Source organism: Saccoglossus kowalevskii, chromosome 8 (genome assembly GCF_978046115.1).
Source record: "Saccoglossus kowalevskii chromosome 8, keSacKowa6.1, whole genome shotgun sequence".
Lineage (NCBI taxonomy): Eukaryota > Metazoa > Hemichordata > Enteropneusta > Harrimaniidae > Saccoglossus > Saccoglossus kowalevskii.
The window spans coordinates 25,737,878-25,756,570 of NC_140648.1; the positions used below are offsets into that span (position 1 = coordinate 25,737,878).

The 18,693-nt window shown below is 34.2% G+C and overlaps 1 protein-coding gene across 1 annotated transcript in view; it reads left to right on the forward strand.

Moving 5' to 3' along the window:
* The window catches only part of LOC100371568 (TATA-binding protein-associated factor 172-like), a 62,268-nt gene that overhangs the window by 33,370 nt on the left and 10,205 nt on the right, over nucleotides 1-18,693 (forward strand). Inside the window, exons 15-30 of the mRNA XM_078009122.2 lie at nucleotides 813-943; nucleotides 1,419-1,584; nucleotides 4,118-4,228; nucleotides 4,338-4,396; nucleotides 4,822-4,986; nucleotides 5,815-5,932; nucleotides 6,914-7,183; nucleotides 7,509-7,767; nucleotides 8,267-8,373; nucleotides 9,586-9,787; nucleotides 10,846-10,994; nucleotides 11,289-11,441; nucleotides 11,562-11,699; nucleotides 16,576-16,727; nucleotides 17,470-17,547; nucleotides 17,843-17,972. Of these exons, the coding sequence (XP_077865248.2) occupies nucleotides 813-943; nucleotides 1,419-1,584; nucleotides 4,118-4,228; nucleotides 4,338-4,396; nucleotides 4,822-4,986; nucleotides 5,815-5,932; nucleotides 6,914-7,183; nucleotides 7,509-7,767; nucleotides 8,267-8,373; nucleotides 9,586-9,787; nucleotides 10,846-10,994; nucleotides 11,289-11,441; nucleotides 11,562-11,699; nucleotides 16,576-16,727; nucleotides 17,470-17,547; nucleotides 17,843-17,972 (2,388 nt within the window). The remainder of the gene's footprint in view (nucleotides 1-812; nucleotides 944-1,418; nucleotides 1,585-4,117; nucleotides 4,229-4,337; nucleotides 4,397-4,821; nucleotides 4,987-5,814; nucleotides 5,933-6,913; nucleotides 7,184-7,508; nucleotides 7,768-8,266; nucleotides 8,374-9,585; nucleotides 9,788-10,845; nucleotides 10,995-11,288; nucleotides 11,442-11,561; nucleotides 11,700-16,575; nucleotides 16,728-17,469; nucleotides 17,548-17,842; nucleotides 17,973-18,693) is intronic.

An 18,693-nucleotide genomic window follows, 5' to 3' on the forward strand; every position in this document is an offset into this window, starting at 1 on the left:
CAGCTTCTAATAGGGATTTTACGGTACATGTAACTCACCAAGTTATAAAATTAAGTTTTGTGCAATGGCATATTGATCATCAATTGAGAGATTTTTTTTGCAGCTTCCATTTGTACATGTTTTGTTACTAAAGCTCATTTTTAAACTTCACATGGTTAGTCTTCAGCGCACTTTTAAACATCACATGGTTAGTCTTCAGCGCACTTTTAAACTTCACATGGTTAGTCTTCAGCACACTTTTAAACTTCACATGGTTAGTCTTCAGTGCACTTTTAAACTTCACATGGTTAGTCTTCAGTGCACTTTTAAACTTCACATGGTTAGTCTTCAGCGCACTTTTAAACTTCACATGGTTAGTCTTCAGCGCACTTTTAAACTTCACATGGTTAGTCTTCAGCGCACTTTTAAACTTCACATGGTTAGTCTTCAGCGCACTTTTAAATTTCACATGGTTAGTCTTCAGCGCACTTTTAAACTTCACATGGTTAGTCTTCAGCGCACTTTTAAACTTCACATGGTTAGTCTTCAGCGCACTTTTAAACTTCACATGGTTAGTCTTCAGCGCACTTTTAAACTTCACATGGTTAGTCTTCAGCGCACTCTCAGTCTGAGCTATATCTGTTTAAGCAGACTTTGTACAAAAGGTCCTGTGACCAGGTCTCCTGAACAGTATTATGACTTGGTTTTCATTGTATTTTCATTTTTGACCTCTTAGCCCGTGCTAAAAATCCTGAGTAATCCGTTGTTAATACAATTTTAATAGTGATTTGATGATAGTATTATACAATCCATTATGTCCATTCGTCATACAGGAAAAATTGAAAGGTAAATTGTCACCGAGCAAAGAAGAGAATTACAAGCCATTGATTGGTGGAAGTGGCATTTATTCATCGGTTGCCATGAGAGATTACGCTGTAATGCAGAGACGACTCAAGGGAGCAAAGTAAGTTCTAGGAATAGAAATAGTTTGTAATTGTTTAAATGTCAGTCAACTTGTCTCACCTTTCAAAAAATAACCTGTACAATCTTTTCCATATTTTTATTTTCAAAATTATTGATCAATACAATGTGCGAAAGGTTAAACTGACATTTTATCATGGTAACTTATGGCAAAGGGCTTAAGCATGGTAAATGAATTCAGAATATGGCGCACCTAAGTTTAATATAATACATACATGTATTTCCTAAAATTCACAAAAATTCATACCATCAAATATTTCACTTAATAGTCCCAACCTCCAATGAACATATAGGAATGATCTCAGAATGCATATTCAGATCATCAAATTTTTCACCTAATAGTACAATACAGCTAAATGAATGTGCTAAAATTTAATAGCTTACTATATACATATGTACAAGGATTTTAGTTTCTGGTTCATCATTTATAATTTTTGAATTTGACCTTTTCTTCACAGATTAATCGGTCAGTTGATCGTGTACATGACAGATAGTAGTCTACCAGCTGAGAGTAACGCTTCAGAATCAGTCGGTCAATTACTTGCTTTCCATCTTGACAACAAATCTGCATTACAGCGTCTGGCCATTGGATTGATTGTTACTGACTGGGCTAGTATTACACAGGTAATTGTAAAATGGCTACCATACTTTATGTGGCACGGATCTCTTCTCACTGACTTGATCATAACTAATTTAAACTTCTTTTATTCATGCAAGTTAAATTTTCTTGAATTTTAACACTTCAAGCAGTGAGTCGAAGTGTCTTTTGTGAAATTTAGTTCTACAACCTAAAGTTATTATATCATGCTCATTTCTGTCAGTGAGCGAAATGGTTATATTATAATACCAATCACTTCTCAATAGTATACTGTTATCCTACTGAAGAGCTAGAATAAAAAAATTAAAAAAAAATTTTTTCTAAGCAGTATCATATGCTTAAGACAGGATGGTGTACTGGTATGTTTCCATAGGAACAAAGGTTTCAGGATTTTACCACAGCAGCCATCTTGAAATACAAGATATATGAGACAAGACATCAATGTACCTCATTTGTTCCATTAGTTATGCATGCTTACAATGTACATAAACATCAGAGTTGTGTCCTTGGTCAAAATAAGTTGTATTTTAATGATCCAGTATATGATGAATGCAGTTTTTGGTTTATGTGCACTTAGGCCAGACTTTTTAGCTCCGCTGTCGCTTAATTTTGGTGAATATTTTTGTCATTTTTGGTAAAAAGTGATATTTTTGACTTCTTGTTATAAACCGCAAGTCCAATTGCTTTGATATTACATATATAGGTACTACATGTAGACCTCTCTCAGATTTGTTCATTTTGTGATGATATCTTCAATTCTCTAATTCTGGTGAATATTTTTGTAATTTTTGGTAAAAAGTGATATTTTCGACTTTTGTTAAAAACCAATAGTTCAATTGCTTTGATATTACATATATAGATACTACATGTAGACCTTTCTCAGGTTTGTTCATTTCGTGATGATATCTTCAATTCTCTAATTTTGGTGAATATTTTTGTCATTTTTGGTAAAAAGTGATATTTTTGACTTCTTGTTATAAACCGCAAGTCCAATTGCTTTGATATTACATATATAGGTACTGCATGTGGACCTCTCCTATATTTGTTCATTTCATGATGATATCTTCAATTCTCTAATTTTGATGAATATTTTTCTAATTTTTGGTAAAAAGTGATATTTTTGACTTTTGTTAAAAACCAATAGTTCAATTGCTTTGATATTACATATATAGATACTACATGTAGACCTTTCTCAGGTTTGTTCATTTCGTGATGATATCTTCAATTCTCTAATTTTGGTGAATATTTTTGTCATTTTTGGTAAAAAGTGATATTTTTGACTTCTTGTTATAAACTGCAAGTCCAATTGCTTTGATATTACATATATAGGTACTACATGTGGACCTCTCTCAGATTTGTTCATTTTGTGATGATATCTTCAATTCTTTAATTCTGGTGAATATTTTTGTAATTTTTGGTAAAAAGTGATATTTTCGACTTCTTGTTAAAAACCAAAAGTTCAATTGCTTTGATATTACATATATAGATACTACATGTAGACCTTTCTCAGATTTATTCATTTCGTGATGATATCTTCAATTCTCTAATTTTGATGAATATTTTTGTCATTTTTGGTAGAAAGTGATATTTTCGACTTCTTGTTAAAAACTGTAGGTCCAATTGCTTTGATACTATACATATTGTTCATTTTCTAATGATGTCTTCAGTTCTTTAATTGAAATGTGCATTGCTAACAGCGGAGCTATCTCAGCCGATAGGCTGCTTGTTTATTCCTTGTTTCTCGAATTTTTATAAGGTGGGCGAAAAAAAAAAAATTAATTCTTTTTTTCCATTAGATTTGTGTGATTCTCAAATAATTGTAAGTGAGATCATTGATCGGAGAGAAGAAATGAAATAAAATTTTATTCCATGTATAACCTTTTTCTCATCTGCGCGAGACTTCTGCACTTTGACCATGATACTCCCACGAAAATGCAACTTGGGTTTGTTTTGCAGCGGGCGTAAAAAAAATGAAGATAAAAATAAGTGTTTTTTAGCAATTTTTTGCACTTACAAGTCGGCGGGCGCGAGAAATTACGCTGAAATAAAAAAAATTGTTATTTCATTTTCGGCTCCTGTTCATTCGGAGAGTTTGCAAAACAAGAGATAATAAAAGTCTGGCCTTATGTTCAAGATGCACTTGTAATAGAACAAATATGTTAATAATTTCAAGAATGTTTAAATATGTGGGTAAGAATCTGTAATCTTTATCATTTGATCTAATTTTGCATGAGATGAATTTTTGCATATTTTATAAGTGTTGAAAATGACCAAGTTTTGTTGCAGTAAACATTAAGTGAGTCTCGGTGTGATATTTCATCCTTGCTCAAGTAATTGAATTGATAAAATTGGCACAATATCCTTTACTGATGACCATGTTGTCTGTATCATGTATAGCGCCACCTAGAGTTGAATGTACATCATGGGAGATGCAGGGTGAGACCATCTTTCTCATGCCAGCAGCCTTGTCTCTTGCATCATTTCTTCATCTGTCTACCACAATCACAATCCCTGCCATACTTTGTACATTGTAGCTGATGACAATTTATTTGTTTCCAGAGTTGTGTATGTGCAGATATAGTCAAGACCAAATTATTGGAGGATTTGACAAGTAATGTTTATTTCGATGAAGTGTCTGCACCTTTTATGCGGTTACAGACTGAATGTCAGGTAAGATGACAGGGAGAATAAAATTAAAAAAATTCTGTTAAATTTAATTTCTGAAATCAATACAGGTCTTCTAAATTTACTAATATATTGTCTTTTGTTGTCTTTTCAGGTTTTGGTCAATGCCTGGTGTGATATGACCAAAAATGTACAAAGAAATACATTCCCAAAGTATGTGAGAACAAAATAACATTCAACTCTAGGTGGCGCTGTACATGTACATGTATACCTGTTAAATTCCATTTTCAAATTAGCATGAATACACTGAAGGTCACATTTATTTGCATGAGATTGGTTTCATGCATTTATAGAATTTGAATTCATGAACAATTAATTTAAGTTACAATTAAAGTTGATTAGTTGTATGGGGTTCTTTATATTATTTTTCACATGTGTAGATGTTCTAATAGAAGCGACATCTCCTCTGTTGCATTTTAACATTTTAATAGAAGCCGTAGCTTCAAATAGAGATTTTACAGTACTAGGTAGACTGGTTTTATTTAATACTCTGTGTACATATACTGTGAAATTTTTTAGTATTGAAAATTCTAAAGCACACAGCAAGTAACTAATGCTGTATTGTCATTTGTTCATAGTATGTTTACTGTGGAGCAAGCCAATGCTACATGCCAAGGTATCCTTAGTCAGTTGCAACAAGTACATCCACTGATCAAATCTCAGCATCCAATCAACGAGAAATGTCAGCAAATACAATCAACCATCTCTGGAATAAATACAGAACAGCGGAAACTTAATATTAGGTATGTTGAGTTGGTTTCATAAGAACATAAGAAATGTCAACCCATCTATTATCAATTTCACCTAGGCAATCTATAGTGTGCCCTTCTCTATACACTGTTGTTATGACCTATGAGCCACTTCAATTTGTCTAGCATGATAACTATTACCATTTCCCACAATTTGGTCCAATAATTTGGTCAGATTGGTTGGCAAGCAGGAGTATAAACTACATTTTTTTTTTTTTATCAATTTTTATTGGTGCAAAACAAATGAAATAAAACACATTTTTTTTTAGCTCCACTTTCAACTTATCTGTACTACATGTGGACCTCTCTTAGATTTGTTCATTTTGTGATGATATCTTCAATTCTATAATTTTGATGAATTTTTTTGGTAAAAAGTGATATTTTCGACTTCTTGTTGAAAACTGTAAGTCTGAGTGCATTGATATTATACATATAGGTACTACATGTGGAGTGCTTTTAGATTTGTTCATTTTGTGATGATTTTGATGAATATTTTTGGTAAAAAGTGATATTTTTGAATTCTTGTTGAAAATAGCAAGTCTGATTGCTTTAATACTATACATATTGTTCATTTTCTAATGATATCTTCAGTTCTTTAATTGAAATGTGCATTGCTAACAATGGAGCTATATCAGCCGACAGGCTGCTTGACTAGTTTTATCATAAAAATTTGGAAACTTTTTTTCCAGTCATCAAATTTAATAATCCCCAAATTCCATGATCTTGGCAATTCAAGAGTTGATTTCAATTTAAAAATGAAATAGTTGTTATATAATGCTCTGAAAAGATCATAACTGTTGTTGATACTTCTTCTTATTACAGAGTACAATCATCGTTAGCAGGAGCGATGGTAGCCTTAAATAACTTACCAGATAAACTTAACCCTATTATAAAACCATTAATGGAATCTATGAAAAAAGAATCCAACAATCTACTGCAGGTAAGATGGATTAAAGTACCAATTTTGTGAAAGACAAATATTTGTGAGTCAGAGAAATCACAAAATAACATTGCAGCAAAGATTTCCTTGAGATTCTTTAGGCAAGGATGTCACATTCAATTTGCTGGGATCATAGGGAGTCACAGTGACTTTTTATAAGGTCCTAAATGGGAGACTTTTGTTGGGGTTCTAGGGAGTCATAGTGACTTTTGATGAGGTCCTAAATGGGAGACTTTTGTTGGGGTTCTAGGGAGTCATAGTGACTTTTGATGAGGTCCTAACGAGGAAACTTTTGCTGGGATCATAGGGAGTCACAGTGACTTTTCATAAGTTCAGAACAGGTAGTATTTTGTTGGGGTTCTAGGGAGTCACAGTGACTTTTCAAAAGGTCCTAACATGGAGACTTTTGTTGGGGTTCTAGGGAGTCATAGTGACTTTTGATGAGGTCCTAACGAGGAAACTTTTGCTGGGATCATAGGGAGTCACAGTGACTTTTCATAAGTTCAGAACAGGTAGTATTTCTTTGGGGTTCTAGGGAGTCACAGTGACTTTTCAAAAGGTCCTAAATGGGAGACTTTTGTTGGGGTTCTAGGGAGTCATAGTGACTTTTGATGAGGTCCTAACGAGGAAACTTTTGCTGGGATCAAAGGGAGTCACAGTGACTTTTCATAAGTTCAGAACAGGTAGTATTTTGTTGGGGTTCTAGGGAGTCACAGTGACTTTTCAAAAGGTCCTAACATGGAGACTTTTGTTGGGGTTCTAGGAAGTCACAGTGACTTTTCATAAAGTTCGAACAAGGAAACTTTTATTGGGATTCTAGGGAGTCACAGTGACCTTTATATCAAAATGTTATGCATATTTATTAAATTAGAATGATTTATGACTTACTGATGTAGATTTTATTTTCATTTACTGTTATTTTTTAATTACTGATTGTTCTTTAGAGTCTTAAATTAGTTTTAACCTTGCGACTACTTTCAGATGCATGCTGCTAGAAGCTTAGCCAGACTTCTCCAGCTGTGTGTGGAAAGAACACCGTGTCCAAACCACAAGATTGTCAAGAATCTTTGTACCTGCCTCTGTGGAGATTCTACCCACACACCCAATGTCATGGACCCTATACCAGTGATTACGCAACCGGATACTGGGAATTCTAGTTCTAGCAATGGAAGTAGGCCCAGTACACCCAGTAATTGGAGTGGCCAGTGTGATAAGGCACGGGGAATTTTGACACTGGTCAAACAACAGCAGGTATAGTTTTTTTCTGTTGTATTTTTGACTTTGCAAATCAGCCAAAACGTGCACAACCATACTGTCGAGATATGGAAGATGTTTTTTATTTCCCACAATATTTTTTTTTCTGACTTCTTTCTTTGATAGTTTTTAACCACAAGGACAAAATTTGATATTGTTTTTGATTATATTATTATCAAATCAGAGAATTGTGGAAATTTTTCAATGTCCAAAATTTGCATTGGAGTATGAAGTATGAAACTACTGTTGGTAATTACAAACCAATTCATTTTTAATGTAAATTTTAATTCAGCTATGATCTTTGTTTGAATCTTCCTTGTAGGCAGCTATTTTGAGTACCATTCCAAAAAGAGGACCACACTCAAGCAAAACTAAATTTAACATGAATGACATCAAATTGGATGAGATTACAGAAGATGATGATGTCACCAATCTCCAAGCCAAATTACAGCGAAGAGGAGCTGGGTACGCTTTAACAACATTAGTCAAATATTTTGGTGAAGATCTCATCACCAAACTCAGCAAACTGTGGGAGGCCATGACAGCATCTCTTTTTACCCATATTCACCCTGATAAGTTTGGTAAGTTGAACATTCTCGTTTTCAACATCAGATTTCATTCTTTCAATTCAGATTGGTTCATCCCTTCAATACAAATTGGTTCATCCCTTCAATACAAATTAGTGCACTCATTTACTACAAACTAGTTCACCCCTATACATATTGGTTCATCCCTTCAATACAAATTCATTCATTCATTCCTTCAATAAAAATTGGTTCATTTCTTTACTGCATACTAATTTACCCCTCTACTGCAAATTGGTTCATCCCTTTACTGCATATTAATTTACCCCTCTACTGCAAATTGGTTCATCCCTTCACTGCATATTAATTCACCCCTGTACCACAAACTGGTGCACACCTATTGCATATTGGTTCAATAAATGCATAACAATATGTATATTTTGTTGAATCTAAACAATTTTTTCTAACAGATTGGATATTTTTGGGACTGGTTGGCCTAGACATAAAGACAACACACATGTGTTTTAATTATTTTCTCTTGTAATTCCACTCTTAGATCCGCAGGCTTTTCAAGATAATGACCAAACAGCTCAAGATTTAGTTAACAGTTTACAAGTATATGAAGTATTGGCTTCAGTTGTACATAATAATTTACAAGAAAAGGTGAGAATTGGAAATAGTTACTTTTGCAGTGAATTGCTGTTTCCTGTAAACCGTTTTTGTGAGGACAAAATTTTTCAAAAGTCATTATGACACTGTGTGTTAAGGACCCCATTAAAATATTGACTGCTGAAATATTTTGTGATTTTTTTTTTCACAAGTTATAAAATTTGTATTACTTGCAAGTTGTAAACAATATTTATTGATGAATGTGATGTGTTCCTATGTGGTGAGTAGCAATAGTGGGAATGATTTTACATTTATAACTAGAACCAACTGGAAGGACCAATCGTTTCGGTTTCGGTAGAGCTGTGCTTATGGTTGCCATAAAAAACTACAAACTCTTGATTTTTCATTTAGAACGCAAAAAGTTATGCCTGGACTTTCATGAAATATTCATACACGTACCAGTCTTTTTGAGGTTATCAGATTTGTATCCATGGAAACAGCAATTTTGGGAGTGATTTTTTTTTGTTAACTTAAATTGTAATGGACCAATTGTTCAGGGTTCAAAATTAGTGATCATCATGCATCGGTTGACCACTCGTTTTATGCCAACTTGAATTTTGTCAGTGTTTCAGGTTGTACTTCTGCATTAGATGACTCTTCACTTCTGCATTGCCTGTGTATATAGCATATGCATGTATCACATTAAATCACAAGTATGACGAGTACATTGTTCAAATTTTGTTTCCAAACAATACCATAAGCACTGACAAACCGGCAACTATCATGGATTCCTATCAAAAAAAATACAAAGCAATAAAAAATGAAAAAGTTACTGTTGACCCAAATGGACCACAGGTTTATGATGATGGCTCAGACAGTGATTCAGCTTTTGGACCACCAATGTTTTACTCTTGATCTCTACAATTGTAAGATGGTAGTCAACCTGAACCACTGGTTAAAAAAAATCAAAATTCTAACACTGAAATTATCAACAATTGATGTTGGGAGAGATCTGGATCTGGTTGCCATGGAGACAGCAATTAGCTATTAGTTTAGATAAGTAATTAGCATCTGTAGTGAAGGTTTGTGCTCTTCTAGTTTCTTATACATATGTGAACTACAATTGTAAGTTTCCTCTGTGCTGCCATTTTTAGGAATGACAGCACTGATAGAAACACTGCCTCATTTATGTAAATGTCTGTCATTATCGTTGTCGGCATCACCCCCTGTCTACACACAAATGCCCCACATTTTTTTTTTCTTTAGCTTTTAGAAACACTGCCTCATTTATGCAAATGTCTGGAGTATCCTTATACAGCTGTACGATACATGGCATCTAGATGTATTGGTGTCCTGTGTAAAGTTGCCATGGACGACACTATGAATTACATCACTGAAAATGTCTTGCCACTTCTAGGAGCTTCAGAGAATGAAGTCAAGAGACAAGGTGCTATAGAAGCACTCACAAGTATCCTTTGGTTAAACTGAATAATATCCCATAATACTAATATTTTATATAACGTTAGTCTTCATTGGACATAGTCTGAAGCAGGGATTTGTTGAGCATCATTACACAGACATGCCTTGAATTAATTTATTCAAAGTCAGTAGAGGTAAGATGTAAGATAAAATGACATTGAGATTTTTAATTTGCATATAACTGACACTTTGATACAGCTTACGAATTTTGATTGAAAATTTAGTCAGCTTTCTGAATTTCAGTTGATAACATTTTGTTTTAAATGTATAAAATTTTTTCTGATGATTTATTTTTGTATACAATTGTTGTCTTTAACCATTTGAGTGGCAATTTTTTTTCTTACTCAAAGTGGGGTAAATTTGTTTACATTTCCTGTAATATTCACTGAATTAAATTTTAATTTTGGACGAAATGTGACAAATGTGACATTAATTTAGTTTTTGATCAAAAAAATGAAATTGTCATCAACAATTTTCTGAGGAAAATAACAGACTATAAATAGAACTATTTTGTAGAGGCCTGAAGGTGACTTTGGTCAGAAAACAACACACTTTTCAAATACTCGCCAAAACACATCCAAAATCACAAAGATTAGAACAGAATTTGGCATCACTATGAAAACCTCATTAGCCAGTCTTGCAGTTCCCCTTCATCATTATAATTGAATGTTGAAATATTGTTGCTCGTCAACAATGTGCATAGCTATTCACAGTTTTCTGTTCAATACAAATTTGTTTACGGTATATTTATTCAAAGACACGCATATTAAATAAAGTACATTTTCTGACTGAATATTCATTAGCGACTAGTAAGAACACCGTGTTGCTTGTTGGTGTATTGAGATACGCTGCTGTTATGCTATTGATCAGTATATTGTTTGAATGACTCACACGGAACTCCATGGAATGGTGAATGAATGCCAGTAGTGCTTTGGCTCATATCACTTTCACATGAGGTGTATTTTTTTTAAATCGGCAATGATTATAAAACTAGTCTTCTCAGAATCTGTGAATGGTGTTGTTTTCTTTCATTACACTGGTGTACAGATATTATAGAGAGCCTTGGTTTACACATTATACCATATATAGTATTATTAGTTGTACCAGTACTAGGTAGAATGAGTGATACAGTGGAAAGTGTACGTTTATTGGCAACGTACTGCTTCGCTACGTTAATTAGGCTCATGCCATTAGAGGTAAGTCACCATACTGTAAAACCATTTTTTTTTACTGGCATTTAATTTCATTATTTCAATGTTTTGAACAATATTACTAGATTCTTATGTTTACAAACTTTTCAGGGAAACAATGAGTTCTATTGTTATTTCACATGTTCACATGGATTTAATTTACCTGATTTTACTTTTATTTTGCGAAAATAGCAGAATTAAAAATCAGTAAATAATTAATAATGTGAAATGACAACAGATGCAATCTGCAGGATAAACAATTTATGTACACAGAAGCAGTTAACGAGTCTTTCATTTCAGGCTGGTATTCCAAACCCTCCATCCATGACAGAGACATTGATAAAACAGAAAATCAGGGAAAGAAGATTTCTAGAACAACTATTAGATCCTCGAAAATTAGACAGTTTTAAAATTCCAGTTCCAATCAAGGCTGAACTTAGGAAGTACCAACAGGTCTGTTGAAACTCCAGGCTTTCTTTTGTTTCATTCCACAAACAAACAAACAAACAGAGAATCACACGAGATCACACAATCACACTAGAAACCAAATGGTCTTTTATTATTTCTCTTCAGGATGGTGTGAACTGGCTGGTGTTTCTTAATAAATATAAACTCCATGGTATACTATGCGATGATATGGGCTTGGGTAAGACATTACAATCCATATGTATACTAGCAGGGGATCATCATGACAGGAATAGAAAGTACAAGGTAAGCAATGCAAACATATGAGACACATGTTGAGAAAAACCTTGTAAATTGTACACATCATTCAAACTATGTTGTTTTCTACATCCCTTTTAAAACTGCCATCACTACTTTGTCAAAGAAAAGTCTATGTCTGTATCTCAATTTCATACATCACAAAGTAACCACCAAAACTCAGTTAAAATGAGAACGGTCTTTATAGACAGGTGGTCCTTATATGAAGGTTAGATTATCTTTTTAGGGTTTGCAACTCGTATATTTGTATATACTTGTATATTTTTCTAAATAATAAAGAGATGATACTATTGCAACAATAGCACATTTAGTTGAGTTGATAACATTCAATCAAGTATGAATTGAAAAAATTTAAAATTGCTTTATTAATGGAACGATAATTATCATTCTTATCTCTAAACAAATGTGAAATGAAAATATTGCTGAAAGGTTGTCACATGTAAAGACAAGTATCTTTATACATAGGTTGATCATACGATATACCTTGAGATTGGAATCAATGCATGGGTACTTGTGTCTGATTGGCTACCCAATTCTAACACTTTACACCAATCAGAGGGCAGCTTTGACTCAACTCTGGGACTGTCTAGAAGTGGTCACTATAGGCTGGTAGTCTTTATATATAGTCTTTATATACAGGGACCAGCCAGCCATATAGCCTGCTACAAGCCCAAATTGACTGTCTACTCTCTGCCCCCAACCGCGTACGCTTTTTATTTTATTTTTGACCTGTTGTTACAGGATGATTGCCTGCTATTAAATGCATTTGTGAAACCCCTGTTAGTTAGTCCCCGTTCAGGCGCAGCCTGAAAAGGGGACTACTAATTCAGGTTATGTCCATAATTCCGTCTCCAACATTTTCTCAGAAATTCTACAGCAGATATCAGTGAAACTTGGCAGGTTGATGAACATGTCCCCTCCGAGTATGCACGTAATTTTTTTTCCAGATCTGAAAATCCCAAGTGGGTCTTTTTCACGATTTTATCAAAAATTGCCTCTCCCGGCAACATTGACAAAACGTCTGCGCATGCTCAGAATAAATTAATTACTGTAAAATACTTTATTTTTGCTTGCAACATTTTTTTGCTATTTTCGCTGAAGGAATGTTTCAGTTAAAATAAAATCCAGCGAATATACCCTTTTCTTATATTTTACAGTCAACTTGTCAAAAATCAATGAAAATAAATTCAATACAAAACACCCAGAAAAAGTCTTTTCAGCGAATGATAATTCCAGCTGAAATAAAATATTTTACAGTAGATTAGATCTGTGAGTAAGGCTGCTGTTATTACGGCACGTGATTTCTCCATTGCGTGCAATTTATTATAGTACTGTTTATACATGTATTCTGTTTGGCTCAGTGGTCTCATTCACTCGTTACTAGAAGAACTAGTAACTTTATTTGATTTCAAGAACTTCAAGAAGGCGGCATAAGAGACGTGTTTGCAAAGGTAAGTTTTCCAGTTTATTGGGGTACGATTGGTGTACATTTCGTGACGTACGGACGTGAATATTATGATGATTGCCAGCTTTATATTCTTGTGAAAAACCAAAAAAAGCAAACAATTGTCTCTAATCTACGAAACTAGTTTGTGAATTGTATACCCTGTCAAATTATTGTACACGAACGATTAATTCACGAGGACATAGTTTTCAAGTACCGGTAAATCGTTTTCCGGTCTTTTGCTTGTGTAGCGATTTCCGAAATATTCACAACTCGGGGGGGGGGGGGGGGAGAATTTCCCTGTGTCGATCAATTTATTCATTATATAATAGCAGGTTGCCTATGATTATATTCGTATTTTTTATGTTGTGAGCATTGAACTGTTAGTTGCAATGAAGATTTTGGCGATCTTGTGCTATTCAACATGGCGGATGTACAGTGACAACACGTGTATGGACGGTCGGTCGAGCAGTCTGCAACGGACCACAGTCTGTGAATGGACCGTGAAATCGCCCGTTTTTTCGGCAGTTTTTTTTTTTAATGTTTTGGATATTTCATTCACTCCTGATGCCTAAAAGAGTCTAATTTATATTTTACCGTAGTCATTGACACCTATTCAAGAGTATCATGTTTATTGTGAATAGCGTGAATGGGTAAGCTTCGTTTCGACAATGGGCTGTTATTTCTGTGAACAATGTTAAATTATTCTTTGAATGCTCAGTTTATTTTTTTGAAAACAACTAATTTTTCGATTTAAAAAAAATCATGCCGTTTTCCCCGTCAAAATCAAAGCATAAAGATCTTGCTAAACATCGGTGAATCCCCTGTTGCGTTCACCACGAGGTCACTGAGCCGTCATTAACATATTTAAATGACCACGTGAACTGAAATAACATGGCGGATATCGCATCGCATCGCATTTACATTTGACCGAAATCATTCGTTTACGATGAAACTAAGTTGAATATTACTTCCAATTCATAAAAATTCAACGAATTATTTTTTTGTGCGTATTATAATCATTACTGAATAATAATAAACAATTGCAATACTTCGAAAACAAGTAAGTTATTCACTTGCGAAACACAGAATGACCAGATTGTGCTACCGTGATCATTTGCTACCGGTACTAACAACTAAGCAATGTATTCGTGTTTGTATTTATTCGAAACTTCTTTTAGAAAATACTTTACTTTTCGTAAACTTTACTGAATTTTTGGGGGGATTCAATTCCAACATTTCGCGATGCCAAACCAAAGGCCTTTCACTCTTTGAGTGTGACACCTAAACCAGAAGTTTTATGGTGTATAAACTGGCACTAAATGAAAAAGCCGTTGAACCTTATTCAAATTTATAAGTACATGTTATTATGTATTTAATTATGAAAACTGACTAAATTAAATGTGATCTTATTTTTAATTTGAACAGAATTATGATTTATATCGGTAATGACGTTTTCATCCAATATTAATAGTGCAATTGTTAAAATGCCTACCTACACATTTATTGTTTTTGTTTCTGTTGCCCTGAAATAGACATTTGTAAAAAAAAAAAAATTTTAAAATCATGCTTGATTCAAATTCAAAAAAAAAAGATGTAGCCATGTAGCCCCTTCCTGTTATCTGTTTCCAACTTCTTCCAGAGTAAAACTGGTGAAGCCATGTAATTGCCATACAATCATAAACTGTGGGAAAACTTATATGTTATTGAAAATCTTTATTTTGTTGTCTGTGAATTAATATAATATTTGAAATGGTGTAATGGTGCAAAATATTCTCAAGCAATTGGTTTTCTGGTGGCACTACACTGTGCATTTATGCATGATCTCAGCTTACTAAGTGATGATGGTGGTTGAAATGGAAAACTGAATACAAAAATCCAGTAACATCTCAAACGAATTTCCGTCTGCTGTGAATGCATGTTTCGTTACATCAAATAAATAACCCAATTTTATTGAATGTATCCAAAAACATGGTACCAATGATCTGAAATTTCAGGAGTGCTCGCTGAAGGTTTATCAATCTTGCTTATTGTCTTGTTCTTTACCAATCCTGCATTTCAGTTACTAGAATTTATACTAAAAAAAATAGTTTCTGTTTTTCTTCTAATAATTCGGCCACTCTCAAAAACAAATATTTTTCCATGGTCGAAATGCAAGAAGAATACAAAACTACTGTGATTGCATAGCGATACCTGTAGGGCCATTGTCAATTAGTTCGCCTGATCAACACAGCGTTATACATAGGGCTGATATTGAATCACGGAGAGTAAAATCTTGTGATACTAATCTCTAGAACCGCTCAGATTGGTACATACCGGTATGTCTTATGAACCCACATGTGTATATCTTTAACAATACTCATTTTAAACTTTTTTTTTTTACAGTGGTGCTGTGAACTGCTTCAATTTTGCAAGGCAATTTTTTCTGGGTTCCTAAACACATGGAGTGTCAGGGACTTTATTGAAATTTCATAGAATCCTGAATATATCTAGAAGTGAAAATTAAATGGTTTACAGTATTTTATACCCATTAATAATGATGAAATGCAATAATATCACTGCACTAAAAAGACTTCAAACAATTATTGTTACTTCTCCATTGAAGGTTATGAGCAGACCAACCTTTACTGGCTTCCTTAATTATTACATGTACTTGCTCTGAAAACATAGCTTTTACAATTGTTTAAATTAACAGATGTTGTTCTATGTACAATGAATACATTTTAAATAATAAACCTTACTGTATTAATAAAAAATTGTATTTGACAACATGAGAATGATTCTGATGCCCAGTGGTGATGTTGAAACAAACCCAGGTCCTGGTAATATACTAAGACCTGATTAACAAAGAAGTCATGTACATCAAGGTTCACTCAGATTTATGAATGCAGTTTCTTGAGCAAGTATACATGTATGACAAATAGTTTTGTTGCACTTGTGTACTCTGAGATTCTGAACATGGGTCAGTGGAAGTTTTTAGTTGTCAGTACAAAACTAGATTATGGGAAATCACTTTATGATGAGTTGTACCCACATAGAGTACATATTCATTCACCTGTTTGCAGATGTTCCTTGTACTACTTTATAATCAAATAACGGGGACTGTGACATTTCATGTCTTGTTAGTCACTAACATGGATTTAATTGTACTATAATTTAGGGATTGACCTTAGAATGTTTTCTGCCTTCAACAAATACAGGTATAAACATAAAATAGTGAATATTTTTGAAAAATTTAACTTATTTATACACGAGTCTCCACCATGTATCAGTAGCCTTTCAATCACCAAGAGACAAAATTGTTTTTGACTGGGCAATTGAAGCTTCCGTTGAATCATCAGTAATAAAAAACATTATACTTAACATTCTACTGACTGAAACCAGAATTCTCTAACTGATTTGCCAATTTATTTCCATCAGAAATCACATGATGCAGACTGTGCACCGCTGCCATCACTTGTTATATGTCCACCAACGTTAACAGGACACTGGGTCTACGAAATTGACAAGTTTGTTTCTCCTATTTACCTCAATCCTTTACATTACACAGGACCGCCATCAGAGAGAACAAGGTAAAGGCAAGATGATTTTCACTTGGTTCATTGTTTAGCTGGATATTGACTTGGTATTAGTTGGGTGTTAGCTAAGATTTGTCTGGGTATTAGTTGGGTTTCAGCTGCATAGTAGCTGAGCTTTAGCTAGGTATTAGTTGGGTATTAGCTAAGATTTGGCTGGGTATTAGTTGGGCTTCAGCTGGATATTTGCTGAGCTTTAGCTGGGCTTTATTTGGGTATTAGCTGGGTTTTGGCTGGGCTTTATTTGGGTATTAGCTGGGTTTTGGCTGGTCATTAGCTGGGCTTTGGCTTGGTATTAGCTGGGCTTCAGCTGTGTAGTAGCTGAGCTTTAGCTGGGCTTTAGTTGGGTATTAGCTGGGCTTCAGCTGTGTACTAGCTGAGCTTTATTTGGTTATTAGCTGGGCTTTAGTTGGGTATTAGCTGGGCTTTAGTTGGGTATTAGCTGGGCTTTAGTTGGGTATTAGCTGGACTTTAGTTGGGTATTAGCTGGGCTTTAGTTGGGTATTAGCTGGGCTTTAGTTGGGTATTAGCTGGGCTTTAGTTGAGTATTAGCTGGGCTTTAGTTGAGTATTAGCTGGTCTTTAGTTGAGTATTAGCTGGGCTTTAGTTGGGTATTAGCTGGGCTTTAGCTGGACTTTACGTTAGCTTCAACTGGGTATTATCTGGGCTTTGGCTGAGCTTTGGGACAATTTCTCGTTTTCAGTTATTTATTTATTTATTCATTCATTTATTCTAACAGACTTCGAAACAAGGTAAAGAAACATAATCTAGTTGTGGCATCATATGACATAGTGAGAAATGATATTGACTTTTTCAAGTAAGTACACACATTCACAAAAGGTGGTACAAATCTTTCCTATTTTGTATAATTTTCTCTAAAATAAACATCAATTTTGAACCAAATATACAGGATATTGATCACAGATTTTGTGAATTTTTATCAACATCTGAAGACAAACATAATTTGTCAAATTACTGTCTGCAGCAAATTGTTAATTCTTAGAGCATGTGAAAAACAAAAGAAGTATATAACTGACCACAAGGTGGCGCTCCAATGCTCTTTATATGGTCTTGTGATATTATTTTTTTTCATGACTCTTTCATTTTACCAGAGGCATTGATTGGAATTACTGCATTCTTGATGAAGGTCATATAATAAAAAATGGAAAAACCAAGTTATCCAAGGCTGTGAAACAACTCAATGCAAATCATAGAGTCATTTTATCAGGAACACCCATCCAGGTAAAGAAAGTTCACGTAATTTGAGCTACGTCTGTCTGTCTGTCTGTCTGTCTGTCTGTCTCTGTCTGTCTGTCTCTGTCTGTCTGTCTGTCTGTCTGTCTGTCTGTCTGTCTGTCTGTCTGTCTGTCTGTCTCTGTCTGTCTCTGTCTGTCTGTCTGTCTGTCCGTCCGTCCGTCCGTTCGTCCGTCCGTGTAATGTAATTTCTTGAAGATTTTTCAACTGACTGACTGAAATTCTGGAGTATATATTAAAATAAGTGAAAATAAAAATCATTAGGCACTGTACAGTATCATTCTAATTCACTCATCCAGTATTTTCACAGATAATTATAAATACAATGTAGTCATGTACTCCATAAGTCCATTGTTGACCATGACATTGTAATCATAATTTTATGTCAAAGAAAAGCTTATCATTTTTATTCTGCTTGAAGTAAAACCAATGTTGCATTCATGTTCAAATTTTACATACCGTATTTATCCGGATAAGAGCCCAGGGTCCTGAACATGGAAAAAATAGGAGCTGGGCCTATACCCGGACATCCCCTTTAACAAAAATGAAAATTCGCGAAAATTGACAACACGCTGATCAAACAGCAACAGGGGATAGAACAGCAAATAAAAACTTGCAACAGAAATAAATTAACAATATGCAACATTAGAAGTAAAAAAATAATGTATTGCTTATGGATTTATGGATTTGCAAGCTACCACCAAATATT